Below are 22514 nucleotides of genomic sequence, written 5' to 3' on the forward strand. Positions count from 1 at the left end.
GATGGCTCAGTGGTTAAGAGTATTGCCTGCTCTTCCAAAGGTCCTGAGTTCAATTCCCGCCAACCACATGGTGGCTCACAACCATCTGTAATGAGGTCTGGTGTCCTCTTCTGGCTCATACACACAGACAGAATATTGTATGCATAATAAATAAATAAATATATAAAAAATAAGCCGGGCGGTGGTGGCACACGCCTTTAATCCCAGCACTTGGGAGGCAGAGGCAGGTGGATCTCTGTGAGTTCGAGACCAGCCTGGTCTACAAGAGCTAGTTCCAGGACAGGCTCCAAAACCACAGAGAAACCCTGTCTCGAAAAACAAAACAAAACAGAACAAAACCAAAAAAACAAACAAAAAGAGAGGCAGCATTCAAAAGAAAAATACGAGCTGGGCAGTGGTGGCGCACGCCTTTAATCCCAGCACTCGGGAGGCAGAGGCAGGCGGATCTCTGGGAGTTCGAGGCCAGCCTGGTCTAGAAGAGCCACCATGTGGTTTCTGGGAGTTGAACTCAGGACCTTTGGAAGAGAAGGCAGTGCTCTTAACCACTGAGCCATCCCTCCAGTCCCTAAAAATTAAATCTTAAAAAAAAAAAAGAACTGACAGCAAATGCTGGAGAGGACGTGGAAAGAGGAATAATTCAGTGCTTTGGGAGGTGATGAGACCACGAGGGCGGAGCCCTTGTGAATGGGGCGTTTGTGCCCTCATAAACCAAACTCTCATACCCTCTTCCCACCACAAAAGGTCCTCAAGAACCTGCAACCCAGACACAGGCCTTGCCAGACACCACCTGCACCTCGGCCCTCACCTGTACTCCGCAGCCTCCAGAACTAAGAGAAGTTGCAGTTGTCAAGTTTTGTTCTGGGAGCTATGGACTCAGACACGCATCTGTGCAAGAGCCACAGAAGCACAGGCCAGTCAAGGGTGAGTCTTCAGCTTCCTGGTGTAGTGGCTTGTCCTTAGGAATATTCGAGCCAGAGAGGTCCTTAGCCGTCTGCCACCTAATGTTAAGGACACCAGTGTGTCTCTTAACCCATGGATTCATCTCCTTTCACACCCCCATATCAATAGCTCGCTCTTCAATGAACAGCCCATTGGCCAAACAGATGTCATGTTTCTCCTCCTATCCAGGGGCTCTACAGGCTGCTTCCTCCCTGCCTTCTGTCCTTCCTCCACTGGTCCTCTCTCTCCTCTGTTAACTACTGTTATTTCTCATTACCACTCTCATTATTTGGAGATGCTTGGGGACGGACCCAGAGCCTCAAGCAGGCACTCTACCACTGAACCAACATACCCACACCTTTCTTCTTTTATTATTTGTTTATTGACTTTTTGAGACAGGGTTTCTCCATGTAGCCTGGCTGTCCTGGAACTCACTCTATAGACCAGGCTGGCCTCAAACTCACAGGGATCCGCCCGACTCTGCCTCTCAAGTGCTGGGATTAAAGGTGTGTGCCCCCACCTCCTGGCATCAGCATGTGGGGGAGGGGTCAGAGGACACCCTTCAGTGTCAGTCCTCGTCTTCACTTTGTTCCCAGCCTATGCCAGCCAACTGGCCCACACATGTCCAGAAATCCTGTCTCCATCGTTTAGTCCCCCGCTTGGAGCACTGAGATCACAGACATGCATTATCTCATGGTACCAGCCTTTACACACGCTCTGAGGGTCAGAACTCAGGTCCTCACAATTGCCCAGCAAGCGCTTTACCCACTGAGCCGTCTTTCCACCCACCTTTCTTTTTGAGTTCAGCCATGACTGATGAGCGCCAGCCTCCAATGGGCTAGCGACATATTTTATAATAAACATTATGAAAATCTTCACAATCAAAAGTTTGCCTATGCAGGTGGACCTCAGGGTTTGAGACCAGTCTGGTCTACAGAGTGAGTTCCAGGACAGCTAGGGCTACACAGAAAACATTATCTTAAAAAAAAAATACACACACACACACACACACAAGAAAGAGTTTGCCTGTTACTGTAGTCTTAGAAGCCACCTTACACTGCATCTAAAGGTTCTTAGTGTGGGACTTGGAACCCACGGACCTGAGACTGAGGGGCTTGGGATCCCAGCTGGTATACACCAGTTACCTCACCATAGTTGAGGTGGGATCAACAGGGTTCACAGAGGTCCCAGCAAAGCCCCCAAATACAGAATCTCCCCCCTCCCCCGGAAGTTTGGAAAGTCCTAATGGGCAATGACCTCAAGGAAGCCCCAAGCCATCTTTCCTGGAGCAGGTGTCACAGTAGGGAGGGACAACCCCAGAATCCAGCTCTGGCATCTGTTCAGTATTTCTGGGCCAGGTACATGCATGTCTAAAACCTGCTTCCTAGTCAGTGAAGCTGCCGCCCAACTCCACCTCCCAACACGAATGACGTAAAGTCATAGTCCACCTAGCCCTTGTCCCCTCTGTCTTGGTCCTGAAAGTTCCCAGCACAGGACAGAAAAGACAGTATCCTCATCTGCTGTCTGTTGCTGTTATACACACCTTGCCAAAAGCAGCTTGGGGAGGAGAGGGTTCATTTCAGCTTACAGCTGCCAGTCCATCATTGAGGGAAGCCTGGGCTGGAACTCCAGCAGAAGCAGAGGCAGAGGCAGGAACCACAGAGGAAAGCTACTTACTGCTTTTCTCTCCTGGCCTGTCAGCTTGATCACCCCAACCCTGCCACTCCCTAGCCCTCTGCCATTCCCCCTCATATCCACATCTCAAAAATCAAACACAAAAACCAGAAAAGGCAATGAAAATGTCTTGTCAAACATGGAACTAAATTTTGTTTCTTCTCCCCTCCCCCCAGTTTGGTTTTTTTTTTTTTTTTTTTTTTTAAGACAGAAGGCCTTGGGAATGTGGCAATTGGTAGAGCACTTGCCTAGCACACACAGGGTCCTGGCTTCATCTCCAGCACTACATAAACCGGGGGTAGTGGCCCATGGCTACAGTCTCAAAAGTTGAGAGGAAGGCAGGAGGATCAAGATTCAGGGTCATCCTCAGCTAAGTTGCAAGTTCAAGGCCAGCCAGAGCTACATAAGACCCTGTCTCAAATAAATACATAATTTATCAACAGACCAAACTCCTTAGGTCTTCCCCATGCAGGTCCCCAAGCACAGTGCACATATCTCATTAGCCCTGGCTGTTTCCCCTTGCCTCCCTCCCATCATCAACTCCCTCGTCAGCATGGCTGAATCGTGGGAAGTTTGTGTGAGCTTGAGGGTAGAACCTGATAGTAGAAGAAAAGCCATCCTGTCTTCCCTGGTACTGGCACCACCAGAACCACCTGCACACTACTCAGAGGCCAGTGGTGATGGGGACACATTCTCCCATCCCACAGCGATCCCTGCAGCCTGAGTGTGAGCCATGGACTGTCAGTCCAGGGATATGGAGCAGTCCCAGGGGCATCCTCAGCGGTCAGAATGACCCAAGAAAGGCCCAAAGTCAGCATGGGGTCTTGGACAGGTCCTTTGCCATGGGAGGTGGTCCCTGTGCCCTGCACCATTCTCCATCTCTGGTCCAGCGTTGGGGTCCCCTGGATGTCTGCTGCCATCTACTTGGGACGCCGTGGCCTCTTGGCGCTGCCACCCTGGGGCTTGGGGGGATTGTTGGGGGGCAGTGGGCTGTGACGCCGGCCTCTGCTGTCTGTAGACCCTGCAATGGATGGGAGACTTTAGTTTGTAGCCAGACCAATGAAAGAGAATCCAACACTCGCCAGACACTGTGTCTTTAGCCCTATTATGACCACATGCAGCTCACAGGCCTGGACTCCCCTATACACACACACACACACACACACACACACACACATACATACACACACACACACACACACACATCTGGGACAGGCAGCTGACTTCATCAATACCAGAGTCCATTTCCAGCTATCACGTGTGACCTCCAAGGCTTTTCTTCCTCACCCTTCAGGCTGCCTGCTCCCTGGTCACTCCGGACTCTGTTTGAGAACACACCCAGCAGCTCTGGCCAAATGCAACAAGGTTGGGGGCCCGTGTGGACCTTTCCCTGTCCCTCACAGGGACACAGGGTATTAGGCAGGCTGTCATTCAGCACCTGGGAGAGCCCTGTACTCTTTAGTGCAAACAGCAGCGTGAGGGAGGGTAAGATGCGGCATCAGAAAATGAGGTCAGACAGCAGGAAGGACCTCCCACTTGGCCCCCACCCCTAAAATCCTGGTAGTCCAACAGCCCAGTTCTGGCTTGGTTGTCAGGTGGTGCAAGTGTTGACAAGATGGTACGAAGGATGCCAGAGGATGCTTGCCACCCCCAGGAGGGGGTTGGGGTAGCTCGGGCTTCTCCATCTGAGATGAAGACGACATGAACATGGACATTGATGTGGCCATCCTCGCAGCTGGGGTTCAGTAATGCATAGGACGAGTTTGAGTCATAGGGACGAGGCTGTGACCCTCCGGACTGATGTCTAGACTGGCCACTGTCCTGCAGAGTGGATGCTTCCTGTCCAGGAAGGGCCTTAGCTGGTATCTTAGTCAAGCAATCCACAATAGCCTCGGCTTTGGAGGAAGAAGCAAGAGCGAGCAGTGGTGCAGGGGTTAAATGGTGCAGGATTTTCACCCTAACAGTCATGAGGGAGGAGAATTGTGACTTCCAGGCAGCCTGGACTACACTGTGACTATATACATGGCTGGAGAAGCTGCTATCCGAGATCATAAATTGAGATTGAAGTTATAGAGTGAGATAATAATACACGTGTGTGTGTGTGTGTGTGCAGGTGTGTGTGTGCAGGTGTGTGTGTGATGTGTCTACATAACAATAAACATCTTCGTTGAGACGAGAGTGTGCTCCCAGATGCTGTTCCTTGGGCCCTCAGGGATCTCCTCATCTCTGTCTCCTCAGATCTAGGATTACAAACACACCACCTCAAGGGCTTTTGTTGTATGGATTTCAGTGATTAATCTCTGGTCCTCACACTTGCACAGCAAGCATACACAGGGTTAACTATGCCCTCAGTCCCAGTGAGAATCCTTTAAAAAAAAATCTGGAGGATCCATATGCAGTGGGTAGGGAATGGACTCACCTGGGTGCCCAGACACTTAATCCTTGGCTCCAGTCCCCTGGTGCCACCTCCCCAGGTCAGAGCCCTGAGACACACACACCCCCAATTCTCCTCATCCTGACCCTTGCCCCGCTCATTTCCACCCATTGACTCCACTGAGCAGGGTGCCTGTTCTATAAGTATCCCATTCCCAACTAGGTCGTCCCCTGCAACACTGAAGGCCGCCACCCTCCTCCTCCCAGCTGCATCCGGCCCTCTCCAGCCCACCTCGACCCTTGACCCTCAGCTTCCAGCCATTCACTCTGGACTAGACATCTCATTCAAAGTTAAGGGAAATGTTTGAGAGAGGAGTGAAGTGCTCCATCAGGGATGCCAGGAAACTTTGGCTGGGATGAGGTCAGCTGGGAAAGCCACCTGGTCCCCACTCTCTCCTCCCAGTCAGCAGAAAAGGCTGGGCCAGGGAGACAGAGGGCTCAACTTCCAGTCCAGGCTGTCCACTCACTGCCCAGGTCACCCCCAGCCCTCTGTCTTCTGAGAGCATTGCTGTCCTCCAAACAGGTCACAAGCAGCAGAGGCGCGCAGCACGGAGGCTGCTGCTCTATCAGTTCTCCCACAGATGGGACACGAATATCCAAGATGCCAGAGGGGTAGAGATGGGGGCACAGGTTTGGAGGTACAGTCACTGACCTCGGATGTCACGCGGCAGGAGGGGAGGCCGGCTTGGGGCTGCGTTGTTCTGCCACATGGCGCTGGGGAAGGTGAAGCTGACCTCCGGCACATGAAGCGTGTTTTCATCTGAAGGAGACAGCAGCAATGGGAAATGTTATCTGGAGGGACGCCCTACCAAGACTAGAGGCCAGACTAAGGAGTAGGAAAGAGGTGAGTCTCTTCCTCAGGACCTCAGCTCCACGGGGGTGGGGGTGGGGGGCTAAGAGAGAATGAAAGATGGGGAGAAAAAGAAAGAAAAAAAAGTTTCTTTGTCTTCTTTGAGTCAGGCTCTCACATAGCCCAGGCTAGCCTAAAATTCACTACTCAGCCAAGGATGACCTTGAGTTTCCAAATCTCCTGCCTCCGCTTCCTAAGTGCTGGGATACAGCCATGCACCATCACACCGGTCCATGGTCTTGGGAATGTAACCTGAGGCTCCATGCTTGCTAGACAAATACTCAACCAGTTCAAATCCATCCCAACTGCTTATATCTACACAGAAGTAAACTCTGCATCCAGACCTGAACAGATGGACCTAACTTTCCAGGTCACTGGCACATGCACCCAACAGTCAATTTCATCAAACTGAGAAAAAACAAAAGCCAAAACTCACACCAAAAAGCACGGCTGGCAGGGAACAGATAGCCCACACTGCTCCCTGTCTTTGTCTGGTATGACTTGAGAAACAGAAAACCTTATTTTTCTTTCTTTGACTTCCATATGTTGTGGAATATTAGTTTAAAGATGCAAAGATGTGTTGCAGTTTTTATGTTGCATTTATTTAACTCTGTAAAGCTGTGTTACTTTGTCTAAAACACCTGATTGTACTCCTAAAGAGCCCAACGACCAATGGCTAGGCAGAAGAGAGAAATAGGCAGGGCTGCTAGGCAGTGGGAATAAAAATGAGGAGAAACCTGGGCTGGGGGTGGGGGGAGAAGAGCAAGGAATGAGAAAAGGAGGACGCCAGGGGCCAGCACCCAGCCACACAGCCAGCTACCGAATAAGAAAGAAAGAAAGAAAGAGAGAGAGAGAGAGAGAGAGGGAGGGAGGGAGGGAGGGAGGGAGGGAGGGAGGGAAGGAAGGAAAGAAAGGTATATAGAATAAAGGAAAGTAAAAAGCCTAGAGGCAAAATGTAGTTAAAGAGAAACAGGATAATTTAAGTTTTTTTTTTTTAAAAAAAAACTGGCTAGAAACAAGCCAAGTTAACGCTGGGCATTCATAAGTAAGAATAAATCTCTGTATTTATTTAGGAGCTGGTTGGTGGGCCCCCAAAGAGTAAAAACAAAATAAAACCAAGCAAAAACAAACAAACAAACAAAACCCAACTACACTCATACCTGCGTGAAAACTGGGACTAGGTTTCGTCTTGGAGGCCACAGCAGGGAAAAAGCTCTTCCCTGGCGGCTTTGGCGGCTGGAGGTGTGCTGGAGACAGCTGGCTCTCAGATGGGCGTTCCGTCGAGGGCTGATGTTTCTCTGTCGTCTGCAGTTTGGAAAAGGTACATACATGGAAGGAAGGTACAAAGAAGGAAGAGGACGCTGAGGTCATTTTCAGTAAACACCTACTGTGTGCCAGAGTAGCAGAACCAGCCCCGAGTAAGTGAGCAAAAGGATGGATGAGTCTGACTCCTCCCCTCTCCTTACGGGGTGAGTGACACATGCATGGGTCCTAACATGTTGCCCAGGCTGGCCTCAAACTCACAATTCTCAAGCCACAGTCTCCTAAATGCTGGTATGAGAAGCCTGCATCACAATGCCCAGCCTTCGTATCACTGTCATGTCAGGGAATACCCTGCCCGAATGTAGGATGTAGGCTGGTCAGACCCTCTGTCATTAGTCAATACCAAACACTGGGAGCACAGAATCGGATAGTGGTGGATCCGAGGAATTGATTCTCACATGCCACTCAGCAGACTTGTTCTGAAGCCAACCAATGACCCTTTCCTTAAATTAAACTACAAGTACTGACTGATGCCATAGGTCTGTGGTCAGCACCTGCCTAGAATTCCCCAGTGAGGGGCTGAGCGTGGTTCAGAAGTAAAGTTCTTGCTTAATGTGTGCAAGGTCCTGGGTTCTATCCCTAGTACCATGAAAGGAAGGAAGGAAGGGGGGAAGGGAGGGAGGGAGGAAGAGAGAGAGAGAGAGAGAGAGAGAGAGAGAGAGAGAGAGAAAGAGAGAAAGAAAGAAAGAAAGAAAGAAAGAAAGAAAGAAAGAAAGAAAGAAAGAAAGAGAAATTTAATCCTGGGATTGGCACATGAAAGCTCTCAGGTCACGGAGAAGCTGCATTTCTCGGGCTTTAACGGCACAAAACATTAAGTGGTTTGGGTCATGCTGTGGGCTCAGGCACTGTGAACAGCTGGTGTCAGGTGGCATACTTCTGCTACCTCAAGTGCAGGGATCATCCCATACATGTGTGACAGTGTGAGTGTCCGTCTGCTCTCTCTGCCCTCTTCTTCTTCTGCCTCAGTTTTACCCCAGCAACCAGACAGACATCTACATACTTGTTGCAGGCTCCAGGTGAATGAGGGTGACCTTTTCCTCCCTGCCTTTCTCTCCAAAGAGCGGTCCCTGCTGGGGCTGGCATGGGGCCACCTCCAGTCTGCAGGGCTGGGGTCCCTGGAGTCTAAGCAGCTGCCCTCTTTGTCATACACTTTGCAGCGACGGCTGGCTGCTATGAGGGCGATGCTCTTGGTGCCCAGGGCCATCTCCTTGAGGGCCTGGACACTCAGAGGGGGGCTGTTCATCTCTCCTGCTGGCTGTGGCAGTCTCAGCTCCAAACCAGCTGCGGGCGGCAGTCTAGACACCAGGCTCTTTACACCGAGAGTATTCGGCTTCTGAGGAAGAAAAGCACAGGTCACCTACAGTCACTATAGTAACAGCATGGGACCCCAGAAGCAGTCCCTCCCCTTGCAGTCTAGCTGGGAAGGAGCCTCCCTCTAGCTAGCGCCCTGCATACCAACCTCAAGCATGGGAGGTGTCAGCAGGATGCGGAGGGCTGGTGGAGGGAGAAGAGAGTCTTGCTTCCCAAGCCTCCACAGTGGAGTGCTCTTTGAGGACCTGTTCCCATCACTGTGGATAAAACAGGAGACACTCTGGAGGCCCTGGGTCCTTTGCCACAGTCTGGGCAGCTGGGATCCAGCCTCAGCTGCTGTTCCAACCCAGAACACTACAGTCCATGCACTGGGCGAGATGCTGGCCTCAGCTGTGTTGCTGTGGCTGGGACCAGGCTGGCTCATCCATGCTGGTCACCTACTGTGGGTAGCCAGGAGGCAGCACAGTTTAGCAATGGATCGTGCACTGCCCTCTATACAAGGTGGAAATACACAACCATGATGTTTGGTCTGGGCTTGTCAAGTTAATCCTGATAGAGACTTATCATGTAAATGAATCCCTAGGCGTGTCTGTGAAGGGTTAGATAGATCCAGTTAACTAAGGTAGAAAGTCCCACCCTAAATTTTGTGGCTCCATCCCACAGGCTGTGGTCCTGGACTAGATAAGAAGGACAAAGTGAGCTGAGCACCAGCATCCTCTCTCTGCTTCTTAACTGCAGAAGTCATGTCTTCTCCACCATAAGCCCTCGAACGGGCTTGGTAAGAACCCCTGCCTAGAATCCCCCAGTGAAGGACTAGGATCATGGACCAGTGGTAGAGCCCCTGCCTGGAGCCCTCGAGGCAAACACCAGGGCCTGGCTAGATTCAGTCCCTCGTTCCTGCATGGGGAAAAATGCTGGGGCTATCTCACATAGTACAGTGCTTGACTTGCATGCACGAAGCCCTGGGCTCCATCTGCACAAATTGGATATGCCTATAATCCTATCACTGGGGAGACAGAGGCAAGAGGACTATATTCAATATCATCCTTGGCCACATAGTGAGCTTAAGGCCTGCCTAGTCTATATGAGACCCTATCTCGGGGGGAAAAAAAAAGGTAAACAAAAAGATATTGAAGTCACTTTTGTGTTCTGTCTCCCTCCCTCTCTGTCCTTCCTTAGTATGTAAGGACACAGCAAGAAGTCGGCCATCTTCCTTCCAGCCAGGAAGAGGCCCTTACCAGGTCCTCTCACACCTCTGGGAGGCTAAGCTGGCCAGCTTCCATAATTTATGTCTCACTTTGTTAAGGCAGCTGCAGTGACAAGATAATCTTGTCAACTGGTCAGACGGGAACTCTTTTTTTTTCTCACCCCCGAGATAGGGTTTCTCTGTGTAACAGTCCTAGCAGTCCAGGAACTCACTTTGTAGACCAGGCTGGCCTTGAACTCTCAGAGATCTGCCTGCCTCTGCCTCCCAAGTGCTGGGGATAAAGGCGTGCACCACCACTGCCCAGCCCAGATGTGAACTCTTAAACTTCCAGACAGAGCTCATGGATGTTGAACTTACTGGTGTGAGTTTTCATCTTGGAAATTGCCACAGAAAAAGAGGATAGAGGAGGAAAACGAGGAAGGCTTTGAGGGTAGGGCTAAGTGGCAGTGAACACACTCGGGACAGAAACACCCAGGAACCAGAAAGGCCTCTTCCAGCCTCAGACTCGTCAAATGCCTCAACTCACTGTTGTCCCATGCAGCCGGTACCTCTTGGGATGAGTCTACTATTCTTTAAGTGTGTGTATATGTATGCATGGGTGCACATGTCTGTGCAGATGCATGAGGAGGAAGTATATGTGCATGTGTGTTCATATGAAGGGCAGAGGACATATCAACTGTCATTCTCCAGACTCTGTTCACCTTGCTGTTGTGAAAATGGAGCCTGGAACTCTCCAAGCAGGTGCGGCTGGCTGGGCTAGTGAATGCTAAGGCAGCCGCCTGTCTCCAGCTCCTCAATACAGAGACGGCACTTTACATGTGCCATCCTGCCCAGTCACTTTATGTAGGTTCTAGGGATTGAACTCAGTTCCCTGTGCTTGCGAAGCAAACCCTTTCCCCTCTAAGTTATCTCCTCAGCACCTCCTTTTTTTAAGACAGGCTCAGGAAGAGGCTAGGAGACAGGCGCCTGGAGGAGAGACCGTGGGCTTTGAGGTGAGCCCCTGAGAACCAAGGCCTCAGCCCCACCCAGGAAGTTGTTAGCTTCACTCTTGCCCAGGCTCCGTGCCCACCTGTCTCTCTCTAGGAGCATCTGAGGCAGCTCAAATGTAGCACCCCATGGGAGGTCCCGCCTGTCACCTGGAGGCTCTCCACTGGTTTCCTCAGGCGGTGGGGGTGATACGTTCATAATGGAGCCATCCTGGAAGCAGAGAAGAGGACAGAGGAGACAGTGTCACCACGCCAAAGGTCTCTGACGGGCCAAGGGAAAGCTGGTGTACTTCCTCCACCAGGGCTCGAAGGAAGTCATGAGCCAGGGGCTACCAGCCAGGGCTCCTTAACCTGTATCTATCATGGGACAGCGGAAGCTCCATCTTCATTCTCAGCAGCTTCCTAGGATAGTTGCTCTGCAGACCACAGTATGACAGGGTCCCAGGGACTGGGAGGAGAAAGAATTACTGTTCAATAAGTGGAGAATTTTGATTTAGGAAGAAGAGAAGATTCCAGAAGATGGAAATGGCTTCACAGTGGTGTGGATTTGTTTAGTACCATGGAAGTTATGGTGACATGCACCTTTAATTCCAGCACTCAGAAGGCAGAGCCAGGCGGATCTCTGTGAATTCAAGGCAATTCTGGTCTACAAAGCGAGTCCCAGGCCAGCCAGGGCTACATAGTGAGACCTTGTCTCAAATAGACCAAAATAAATAAAATAGTGTAATATGAATAAAATAGTGGCGAACACTTGCCTAGAACATGCAAGGTCCTGAGTTCACCCCTCAGTATTCCTCCTGTCTTTGTTAGCATTTCTATTGCTGCAATGAAACACCATGACCAAAAAGCAAGTTGGGGAGGAAAGGGTTTACTTGGCTCACACTTCAGCACTGCTGTTCACCACTGAAGGAAGTCAGGACAGGAACTCAAACAGGGCAGGATCCTGGAGGCAGGAGCTGATGCAGAGGCCATGGAGGGGTACTGCTTACTGACTTGCTTCCCATGACTCACTCAGCCCACTTTCTTTCAGCAGCCCAGAGATGGCACCACCCACCAAGGGCTGGGCCTTCCGTTGGTCACTAAATGAGAAAACGCCTTACAGCTGGATCTCATTGAAGCATTTCCTCAGCTGAGGCTCCTTCCTCTGATGACTCCAGTTTGTGTCAAGTTGACACACAAATCCAGCCAGTACAGTTCCCTCCCAAAAACAATGATAAATTTTATGCATAGTTTCCCATGACAAAAAAAAAAGGAGGAAAAAAAGGAAGGGAAATGGATGCTTTGATCTGTCAACCAGACACAATTAAGAATCCCATGGAAAGAATGCATCATCGAGAGCTTGTCTACACGGTGGGGGGCCGGTGGGCACGCCTGTGGGAAAGTCTTGATTACACTAATTGATGTGGGAAGATCTAGCCTCAAGTGGGCAGCACCATTCCCTGGGTCCTGGGCTGTGCAAAAGGAACAACACAAGCATGTATGCATTCCCCTCTGCTCTTGACTGCAGATGTGGCTAGTTCAAGTTTTTGCCCTGACAGTGCGAGACCACACCTGGAATAGGACCAGTAAATCCTTCCTCCCGTACAGGAGCTTGAATCCGAGCATTTTATCAAAGCAGCAAAGAGGAAGCCAGAATAGAAGCAGGGAGAGGTGGAGGGGGTAAGGAGATGAAAGAAAAAAAGAAAAGGGGGGCTGTTGGGGTGTAGCTTAGTCATTAAAGCACAAGGCCCCAAGTGAATCCCAGAACCCATGTAAAAAATAAATGCTGGGCAGCAAAGGGAATGGGGAGATGGCTCGGCGGATAAAGCTTTTGCCATGCAAGGCTGAGGACCAGTGTTTGGATTGCCAGCACCCACATAAATGCCAGGTGAACATGACACTCCATCTATAATCCCAGCGCTCAGGAGGCCCAGACCACAGGGGTCATGTCCATGAGGTTGTCCTCTGGCATTCACACCCCTAGTGCACTTGCACACATGTGCAGAAAAAATACGCACACACATATTATACACAAAAAAAAAAAAGGAGGAAGAACTCGGCAGATTCAGCTGATGGCTTAACAAGGCTTGTCCATGAGCCTTGAGCAGTCCAAGAGATACAGAGTCCCAGCATCCTCCAGACACTGAGAAATCTTTGGCAAGTCTGTCATCAGCAGAGGCCAACATGTGGATGACACCAGAGAGAGTAGGGCTACAAAGGCTCACTGCGGTAAATATGCCAAATGGTCTCCTCCCACTGGTCCACTTAGCCACCCTGGCGAGAACTCCAAAGGCTGCTCCTGCACCCTGGGCATCTGCTTGAAGAAGTTGACCCTAGAGATGCCCAGATGTGAGTGAGGGGATGCCTGTGCTGTGAGCAGCTTCCGTGCGCTGAGCAGAGTTTCAGAAAAGCCAAAGGCACGTGTGATCTCTATGTGCCAGAGACAGTCCTTTCAGAAGAGCGGTAGGGCTGGGGGTGGGTCAGTGGCAGAGCCACCCACAAGACTCTGAGTGGCATCACACTCACAGAAAAAGAGCAACAAATAGGACTGAGGACAGGTCAGTGGCCTCTGAGTGGCATCCTCAGCATTCCGAGTCTCTCTGTCTCTTACACACATACACACACACATACACACACCCACTCACACTCATGGAGAAAGAGCATTAAGCACCACCTCAATCCAGAAATCAAGGTTAATAAGACACACTCTGTGCCTTGGGCTTGGTGTTCTCTGTCCATGTGTGACCCTTACACTCAGCTCATCAAGCTGATCATGAGATGCCAGGCCAGCCCCAAGTAAGGGACATTCTGCGGGCAGCCCAGTAGCACCATGGAAGGGACATCCTGTGGGCAGCCCAGTAGTACCCTCAAGTGTCAGACATGGGAAGCAGAGAAGCTATCTCTTCCAGACTGAGGAGATGAAGGAGACACAATGGTTAAAGAAAACACAAATCCCAGGCTGAACTGCAGACTGGAAAAAGACAAAGGCACAAAAATTAGATGTGGGCTGGGGGGTGGGAGGGCAGTGCAGCTGGAGAGTTGGTTCATGGGATAAAAGCACTTGCTGCTCTTACAGAGGACCAAGTCTTGTTCCCAGGACCCATGTCTGGCAATTCACAAGATCCTGTAACTCCAATGTCAGGGCACACACAGAGACACACACACACACACAAAAAAAAAAACACTCATACTTAAACACACTATAAATATAAACAACAGCAAAACCCACTAGGGATTAGGTTTATGACAAAGTGCTTGCCTAAATCCCCTAGTGAACGGGTGGAGGCATTGTTCAGTGGTAGAGTCTCTGCCTAAATCCCCCAGTGAGGAGCTAGGAGCATGGCTCAGTGGTAGAGCACCTGCCTAGAATCCCCCAGTGAGGGGCTGGGATGTGACTCAGTGGTAGAGCCCCTGCCTAGAATCCCCCAGTGAGGAGGGGCTAGGAGCATGGCTCAGTGGTAGAGTGCTTGCCTAGCATTCACAAGGGCTTGGGTTCCATCCCCAGCATCTCAAAGCAACAAGAACAACAAATGATCCCTGGTTATTGGGAACCAGTGGAGAGGGACGGAAAAACAGCAGAACCTGAGATGTTTCGGGCAGGTATCCTGCCTGGTGTGGTCCTACAATGGTCAATATTTGTTTTACTTGTTGGTGCAAAGCCAGAGAACTGGAAATCAAGAGTGAACTGGAACGTAAACTATGTCATGAGGGGACAATGATAAGCTGATACAGGCCCACTTCCGGCAACAAACAGACCCTCTCTGGAGAGGGATTTGATAATGGAGAATTGCAGACTGCCTAGGGGGTCGGTAAGAACTCTAATATGACATGGATCCAGAACTGCTAAATATTAGAGCCAGGTATAGTGACTCACACCTTCAATCCTGGTACTTGGGAAGCTGAGGCAGAAGGATTGCAAGTTTCAGATCAGCCTGTATTATGTAACTAGACCCTTTCTAAATAGCTTTCCCCCCAAATACTCTTTGAAAAGAAAAAAAAGCCAAGGCAAGTTGTCGGGGTGCACACCTTTAATCCCAGCTCTCAGAAGGGAGAAGCAGGCAGATCTCTGTGAGTTCAAGGTCAGCCTGGTCTACAGAGTGAGTTTCGGGACAGTCAGGACTAGAGAACTTGGAACTATTCTTCCCTACAGAAGCCTGCAGGAACCCAGAAGAAGAGTGGAAAATTCAAATATTTCTGAGTTCCCCAGAGGATGCATCCCAGAGTCACCTAGACATGAAGGCGATGCTCAGGACTCCCTCACACCAGATTTGACTCACCTCAGACTCTTCAGGAATAGCCAAGGACTAGAGGCATGATCAGGGAGAGAGCAGTGGAGGCCGGACCCAAGGGAACACACCCAGACCCACCCAGATCTCCAGGAGACCCTCTCTACTAGCTCAGTGGACAGGCTGTGGTATTTAAACCTGCTGAACTCCCCTAGCTACTTTGTATGTGTGTACATGTGTGCACTATGCATGTGTATGTGTACATACATGTTCATATGTTCACACACATGTGGGAGAACAGAGCGCATGGTGTAGAGGGCAGAGGTAGACTTTGGGTGTTTTCTTCAATCATCCTCTTTTTTTCTTTTTTCTTTTGTTGTTATTGAGAAAAAGTCTCTCACTGAACCTGGGTCTCAGCAACTCAGCAAGAGATCCACCTATTTCTGCCTCACCAGCACTGGGGTAACAGGCTTTTTTTTTTTTTTTCCTGTGTCCAAGGCCTTGGTCCCATGACTGCACAGTAAGCACACCACTGACTGAGTCATCTCTGCAGCTCATCCTCTGGTCCTGGTCTCTGTCTGACTATGCAGCCTGTGGTTCAACATATGCTCCCCCTGGAACTGACTCTGGGCACTTGGTTTATGAATGTCTCCTTGGTCCATGAATGCCTTCTTAGTCTCTCTCCCCATGTCCTTGGTGCCCAGCACAGCCCAGCACAGGCTGGCCTAGGGCAAAGAATCATGGGATGTTGTTGATCATGGCTTTGGGCAAAGGTAGGGGAAGTGAGACTCACTTGGATGGAGCTGGACATCACTGAGAGCTGCAGCAGCAGGCGGTCCAATGTGCCCTCGCCCAGTTCCCGGAGGTACAGTTGGTATTGCTGCTCCAGAGGTTCTGGGGCTGAAATGCCACTGTCTGAGGGAGCAAAGAAAGCAGCCGTCAGAATGTAGTACAACACACCACAATGTGCCAAAAAAGGCAACACCCTTCCTGAAATGTTTGAAGGAAAGAACTTCCTAGACAGAGTCTTTCTTCTCCAGTATACTGTCTTTTATATACCCATCCATTTTAGCTTACTTATTTTGAGACAGGGTTTCATGCTGTCCAGGCTGGCTTTGAACTCAATATATAGCTGTGGATAACCTTGAACTCCTGATCTTCCTGCCAGTACCTGCCAAGAGCTGGGATTACAGATGTGAGCACCATCCTTGGTTTATTTAGTGCTGGGAATGGAACCCAGAGCCTCACGACTGCTAGGCAAGCACTCCACCAACTGGATGGCATTCCCAGTTCTACTTTAATTTTTTTTTATGATGAATTTTGTGTGTGTGATAATGAAAACGGAGTTCAGGGTCTTTTGGGGATGTGGTATGGGTCTCACTTGTGCAGACCTGGTTGGCTCAGAACTACATAGACCAGGGCGACCTTGTACTCACAGAGATCTATAGGCCTCTGCCTCCTGAGGGGTGGATTTAAAGCATACACTTTAGTATTTAGGCATCTGTACTGGCCTGCCCTTGGGCTCCTGACAGGATATCACCTCAGCTGCAGTCACTAAGAGCACCATCCATCTCTCTCTCTCTCTCTCTCTCTCTCTCTCTCTCTGCTTCTCTGCCTGTCTCTCTGTTTCCCCCCCCCCTCTGTCTCTCTCTTATCTTCTGCTGCTCCTGTCCTCAGAGGCTGGTCTCCCCCTTCCCCTTCCTCCTTTTACCTTCTCTTTCCCCTAATAAAAACCCTCCACGTGAGTTCTGTCTCTCACGCGCTGTTTTTTAAATTTCAATGTACACCATTACACTTGGTAAGTCCTGTGTGTCAAACATGCTAAGCAAACACTCTCCCATTGAGCTACACCCCAACTGAAGTTTAAAAGTCTTTTTCTGGCCAGGCGGTGGTGGTGCACACCTTTAATCCCAGCACTCGGGAATGAGAGGCAGGCAGATCTCTGAGTTTGAGGCTAGCCTGGTCCACAAAGTAAATTCAAGGACAGCCAGTGTTACACACACACACACACACACACACACACACACACAGAAATCCTATCTTAAAAAACAAACAAACAGCCGGGTGGTGGTAGCGCACACCTTTAATCCCAGCACTCGGGAGGCAGAGGCAGAACTCTGGGAGTTCGAGGCCAGCCTGGTCTACAAGAGCTAGTTCCAGGACAGGTACCAAAGCTACAGAGAAACCCTGTCTCGAAAAAAACAAACAAACAAACAAATCTTTTTCTATTGTGCTGACATGTTCATTTCAGTCATAAAATAACAGTATTGAGCTGGACACATAGCTCAGTAGTAGAGTGCTTGCCTGGTGCAGGTGATGCCCTTGGTTCCATCTCCAGCATCACCAAAACAGGAAAGGGAAAGAAAGAGGGGGGCAAGAAAGGCTCCAAAATATAAACAAATTTTTAATTGAAAGTTAAAGGCCAACTCCTGGTACATACACCCAAAAGAACTGAAAATAGGTGTAATGCATAAAACTGAAGATGGCTGGGCAGTGCACACCTTTAATCCCAGCACTCAGGAGGCAGAGGCAGGTGGATCTCTGAGTTCAAGACCTGCCTGGTCTACATAATGAGTTCCAAAGAACTACACAAAGAAACCCTGTTTCTATAAATTAAAAAAAAGAAAAGAAAAAAAGAAAGCTGAATGTGAATGCTCTCCAGGTGTTGTTCACAATAACCATAGATGGGGACACTGTGAAGAGATGAGCTCTTAGACACGGGCTGTCCATGTGGTAGGATATGACTCAGCTACAAAAGGAATGACATTGTATGGTATCTGCTACATGAATGAGTCTAAGAAATGGTATGCTAAGTGAAAGAAATCAGACACCAAAGATCACATGATTGAATTCACAGAAAATATCCCAAACAGAGGCAAGAGGACTGTGTATTAGCGAACAGCCCGAGTTACACAATGAGATCCAGTCTTAGAAAGAAAGGCAGGGCTGGAAAGATGACTGCGTGAGCAAAGTACTTTCTGCACAAGCATGAGGACCTGAGTTGGGTCCCTAGGACCCACATGAAAGGGTATGGCATAGCAGTATGTGACTTTAACTCCAGCAATGGGCAGACAGAGACAAGAAGATCCCTGGGTTGGCTGGACAGCTAAGTCCGTCTGCACAGTGAGTTCCAGGATCAGTATGAGACCCTGTCTCAAAAAACAAGGTGGTATGTAATACAAGAAGACATGGATATTGGCCTCTGATCTCCACACATGAGTCCTATGTACACGTGCACACATACAAACACACACATTCACACATACAATGCAAAATAAATCAAATATTTTTAAGAAGTGAAGACAAATTTGGGCATGGTGGCACACCTTTAACCCTAGCACTTAGAAGAAAGAGAACACAGAGTTCTCTGTGACTTTAAAACCAATCTGGTCTACACAGCAAGTTTCAGCCCAGCCAGGGCTACTCGGTGAGACTCTATCTCAAAATAAATAAACAAATTAAAAAAAAAAAAAACACTAGGGTATCTGAAGCAGAAGGGTTATGAGTTGGAAAACAGCACGAGTTAAACAACGTAACTCTGGGAAGGGAGGGAAAAAGAAAGAAGAGGTAGAGGGGGAAAAGAGAGGGGAAAAGGAGGGGGTGGGAAGGGTGGAGTAGGTACAGGGGGCCAGTCACAGGCTAGTGTCTGTGCTACACATGTGGGGGACTATGTTTTCAGACAAAGGGTTTTTTGTTTTTCTGTGGTGCTAGGAATTGAACTCAGGGCTTTAGCTACCAATAAGCTATGTCCCCAATCCCTTCCATCGTGTGTGTTTGTGAGGGTAAATAGAGGTCAGGGGACAACCCCAAATGTCATTCTTCAGACACCATCCACTTTTTGTCTAGGACAAGGTCTCCCAGTCTCCCATTAGCTTGGAACTTTGCCAAGTAGGCTAACCTAGCTACCACCAGCTCCAGGGATTCGCCTGTCCCCACTTCCCACCTGGCTATCGGTGGGATTATATGCATGCGCCACCACACTCACCTTTTCAATGAGTTCTGGGCCCCAAACTCGAGTCCCCATACTTGCATAACAAACTGAGCCATTTCCTCAGCCCTCGGCCTGTGGTTTCACTTTCTAGAACACAGTATCGGTTGGTCCGAGCTGGCCTCACCCTGCATCAGCTGCCGCTGCCCCTGGATGACCTGCTCACACAGCATCCGGTGCTGGTGGTAGCGCTGGATCACAAAGTCCTTCTGGCACAGCAGGTTCTTGCGGCACAAGTTGTCGGCCTGCAGCTCTGTGTTCTCCACCTCCAGCTCGTGGGCCCTGCACAGCAGCTGCAGCACCTCCCGCTGATCCTCACTGGTCACCTGCCTGGGCAGCAGCTTCTCCATCTGAGAGGCCTTCTGCTTGGCGTGGGCCAGGCGCTGCTCTAGTCCAGCCTGGGGGAGACAAGGACAGCTCGGGGCAAGCACCGACGCCAGTTAGTCAACCTCATGAGATGTGTGGCTACTGAACCTAATGAGGAGCCACTGTGAGGGTGATACTGATGAGGCCCATTTGACAGGACGTAGAAGACACGTGTGGACAGCATTGCAAACGAGGTGGCCTCTGGCCGTGCCAATGAGAGACTCTGTTGATTAAGGCATTTGAGGTAGGAAAACCCACCTTAAACAGGGGACCCACCATTCCCTGGACTGGGGTCCTGGGTTAAGGAGACAGCGAGCTGAGCAACAGCATCCATCTCTCTGCTTCCTGACTATGGACGAACTGTAAGCAGCCATCTCCTGCTCCTGCCACCATGCCTTCCCGGCCAGGAAGGACTGTGTCCTTGAAATAAGACCTAAAATAAACTTTTCTTCCCCCAAGGAATTCTTTACTCTCAGAGTCACATAATACAGGAGCTTTGGGGCTGGTGAGATGATTCAGCGGTTAAGAGCACATACTGCTCTTACAGAGGCTGTGAGTTCTGTCCCCATCACCCATACCGGGTGACTGAAACTCTAGTTCTAGGGGATCCGATGCCCTCTTCTGGTCGTCTCAGACACCTGCCCCCACATGCATATTCCTTCACACACATATAGACACGAAAATAAAAATAAAAATAAATACCTTCTAAAGAAAAAATGGGAACTTGGTAGGCAGGGTGTTGGCAACTTTACAGAAAATGCGGCCATTCTAGTAGGCACCCTTGAGAAATCCCTAATAAACTCATCTCAATCCTCAAGTAGAGCTTAGATGAGTCTCCTCTTCCCCCTGCCTCTTTTTTTGCCAGAGTTACATAGCCCAGGCTAGCCTCAAACTCACTACATAGCTGAAGATGACCTTGAACTCCTGATTCCCCCTGCTTCCAGAGTGCTGGGATTACAGATGTGCCCTACCAACAGTCCAGTATAGTCAGTGCTGGGGATGGGACCTGGGGCTCTGTGCAGACTAGAAAGAGCTCTACTAACAAGTCACGGGCCGTTACTGCTGCTCCAGTTTGGGGTCGACCGTTACTTCCTATCTATCTACCCACCCCATCTGCTCCTTCCTGCAGAAACCACAGAGGTCTCTCGGCCACCTTGTCTACTCACCTCTCTTATCTCCTGAAACACTCCAGCATTTCTGCATGGGGCCATGTGTGGCGTGGAATGGCAGACTCCTCTCCTGGGAACTGACAGCCTTTTCAATACCAGAAACTAGAGCCACCCACCTCACACTGTGACATGCCTCCAGGGTTTTCACAAAGCTGTGGGTGACACTCTATGTCCTCTATGATTCTCTCAGTCAGCATGTGAGGGGACACAGGGAGAGCTCAGGCCCAGCTTGTCTACTGTAGGCTCCTGAACAGCTCACCCTGTATAAAATGAGCTAGGAGCCCTTCAGACCCACCTACAGCCTGTAGCTCGGTTCTGCACACCCTCCAGGAGAGGCTCCAGCTCTCTGTGCATAGCTATGGGTATATGGTTGTTTCTGTATGTGTCTGTATGTTCTGTATGCTCGACACAAGGGTGTATGTGTGCATCTGATGGAGATGCTGCTGATCACGCCTAGGAAACACCTTCCCAGCGATTGTATCCCTTCACTCTGGGGCCTGCTCAGGTGACCCAGCAAAGAAGCGGTCACACACTCAACTAACCCCACAAGGCCCCAGAGAGTCACGTGGGACTCAGGCTGCCTAGCACGCCCAGAGTCCTGGTCCCCAAGGGATGGGCAGATAACAGCAGATAACACCTTCCTTCTGATCAGGGATTGATTCCACTCCCTTCCTCCCTTCCTCCCAACTCCTCCCCAAACAACCTCCCCTCTGATCTCCCCAACTCCATCCTCTGAAGCCCTCTTCCATTCTGCTCCATACAGCCTCCTGAGTTCTTAACTCCCAAGCTGAGAAACAGCCCCTCCTCTGCCCACACACCTGTTCCAGTAGCTGTTGCGGCACTGACCATAAGTCACACCTGTGTCTCTTCCCTCAGGTCTGAGCTCAGAGCACAGGATGCAGCCAGTTCTCCTTGAAGCCCCAGGGCCTGACCTCCAGCTAGATACTTAAAACCTTGCTTTTTTAACTGGTCATTTATTGACTGACAGGCTCACCTCTGCAGGCTCCTGACTGACAGGCTCTCCACTACAGGCTCCTGACTGACAGGCTCACCACTGCAGGTTCCTGACTGACAGGCTCTCCTCTGCAGGTTCCTGACTGACAGGCTCACCACTGCAGGCTCCATCATTTGTTGATATCTGAATTTGCCCTTGACGTTCACGGCATCTAGCTGAGCACATCATTGGCTTAGACAACAGGCATCTATCTTCCTTTTGTTGTTGTTGTTTTTCAAAACAGGGTTTCTTGGTGTAACAGCCCTAACTGTCCTAAAACTCACTCTGTAGACTAGGCTTGCCTGGGACTCAGAGATCTGCCTGCCTCTGCCTCCTGAGTGCTGGGATTAAAGACAAATGCTACCGCTGCCCAACTATCTTTCTTATTTTAAAAGCTGTAGGAAATTTAATCATTAATTTGAAGTGAGGAGGCAGAAGCCTAGACTGGAGTGGGCAGGAGTAATAATAACACCAAGGGTCTCTTGCTTTGGTTACATAGCTTTTAAGAGAATTAAACAATGCCTGCTTTTAACAACTCGACATCACTGAACACTTTTCCTACTTTCTGAGAACATCCACCAACATTTAGCTAATGAGCCGCCCAGTTCCTAGCATCACTAGCCTCCCCCAAAGCTTCCTCAAGCAAGAGTTCTGTAATTTTCCTAACCCGAGTTTACTCACTAGCCAGCTATTAAACGCTCATTTTTTTCCTGGTTTTNTTTTTTTTTTTTTTTTTTTGAGACTTGTTTCTCTGTGTAGCCCTGGCTGTCCTGGAACTCACTCTGTAGACCAGGCTGGCCTTGAACTCAGAGATATGCCTGCCTCTGCTTCCCCTGCTTTCCTCCCGCAGCCAACACCACCTATCTTTTTTTCTCACTCCAGTCTGGTCAAGGATGAACTTGAACTTCTGACTCTCCTCTCCGGCCTCTACTTCCTGATTACAGGTCTCTAGCACCACACCTGTTGCTGGGGACAGAACCCTGGCCCTTGTGCTTCCTAAGCAAACCTCTACCAACTGAGCTATGTCCCAGTCCTAGACCAAGTCTCTGCGTCTGAGGCTCAGGTGGCT

General features: G+C 49.9%; 1 protein-coding gene across 1 annotated transcript in view; it reads right to left on the reverse strand.

The window, feature by feature from the left end:
- Positions 1-3533: 3533 nt before the first annotated feature.
- The window catches only part of LOC126514312 (kinesin-like protein KIF19), a 60820-nt gene continuing 41839 nt past the window's right edge, over positions 3534-22514 (reverse strand). The window contains exons 13-20 of the mRNA XM_050163136.1: positions 19044-19314; positions 15722-15843; positions 10807-10934; positions 8679-8787; positions 8220-8552; positions 7057-7201; positions 5699-5806; positions 3534-3634 (exon numbers count right to left, since the gene is read on the reverse strand). Of these exons, the coding sequence (XP_050019093.1) occupies positions 3534-3634; positions 5699-5806; positions 7057-7201; positions 8220-8552; positions 8679-8787; positions 10807-10934; positions 15722-15843; positions 19044-19314 (1317 nt within the window). The remainder of the gene's footprint in view (positions 3635-5698; positions 5807-7056; positions 7202-8219; positions 8553-8678; positions 8788-10806; positions 10935-15721; positions 15844-19043; positions 19315-22514) is intronic.

The sequence above is a fragment of the Alexandromys fortis genome, unplaced genomic scaffold (assembly GCF_014885135.2).
Source record: "Alexandromys fortis isolate MF-2015 unplaced genomic scaffold, M_Fortis_MF-2015_v1.1 scaffold_144, whole genome shotgun sequence".
In the NCBI taxonomy this organism is placed as follows: domain Eukaryota; kingdom Metazoa; phylum Chordata; class Mammalia; order Rodentia; family Cricetidae; genus Alexandromys; species Alexandromys fortis.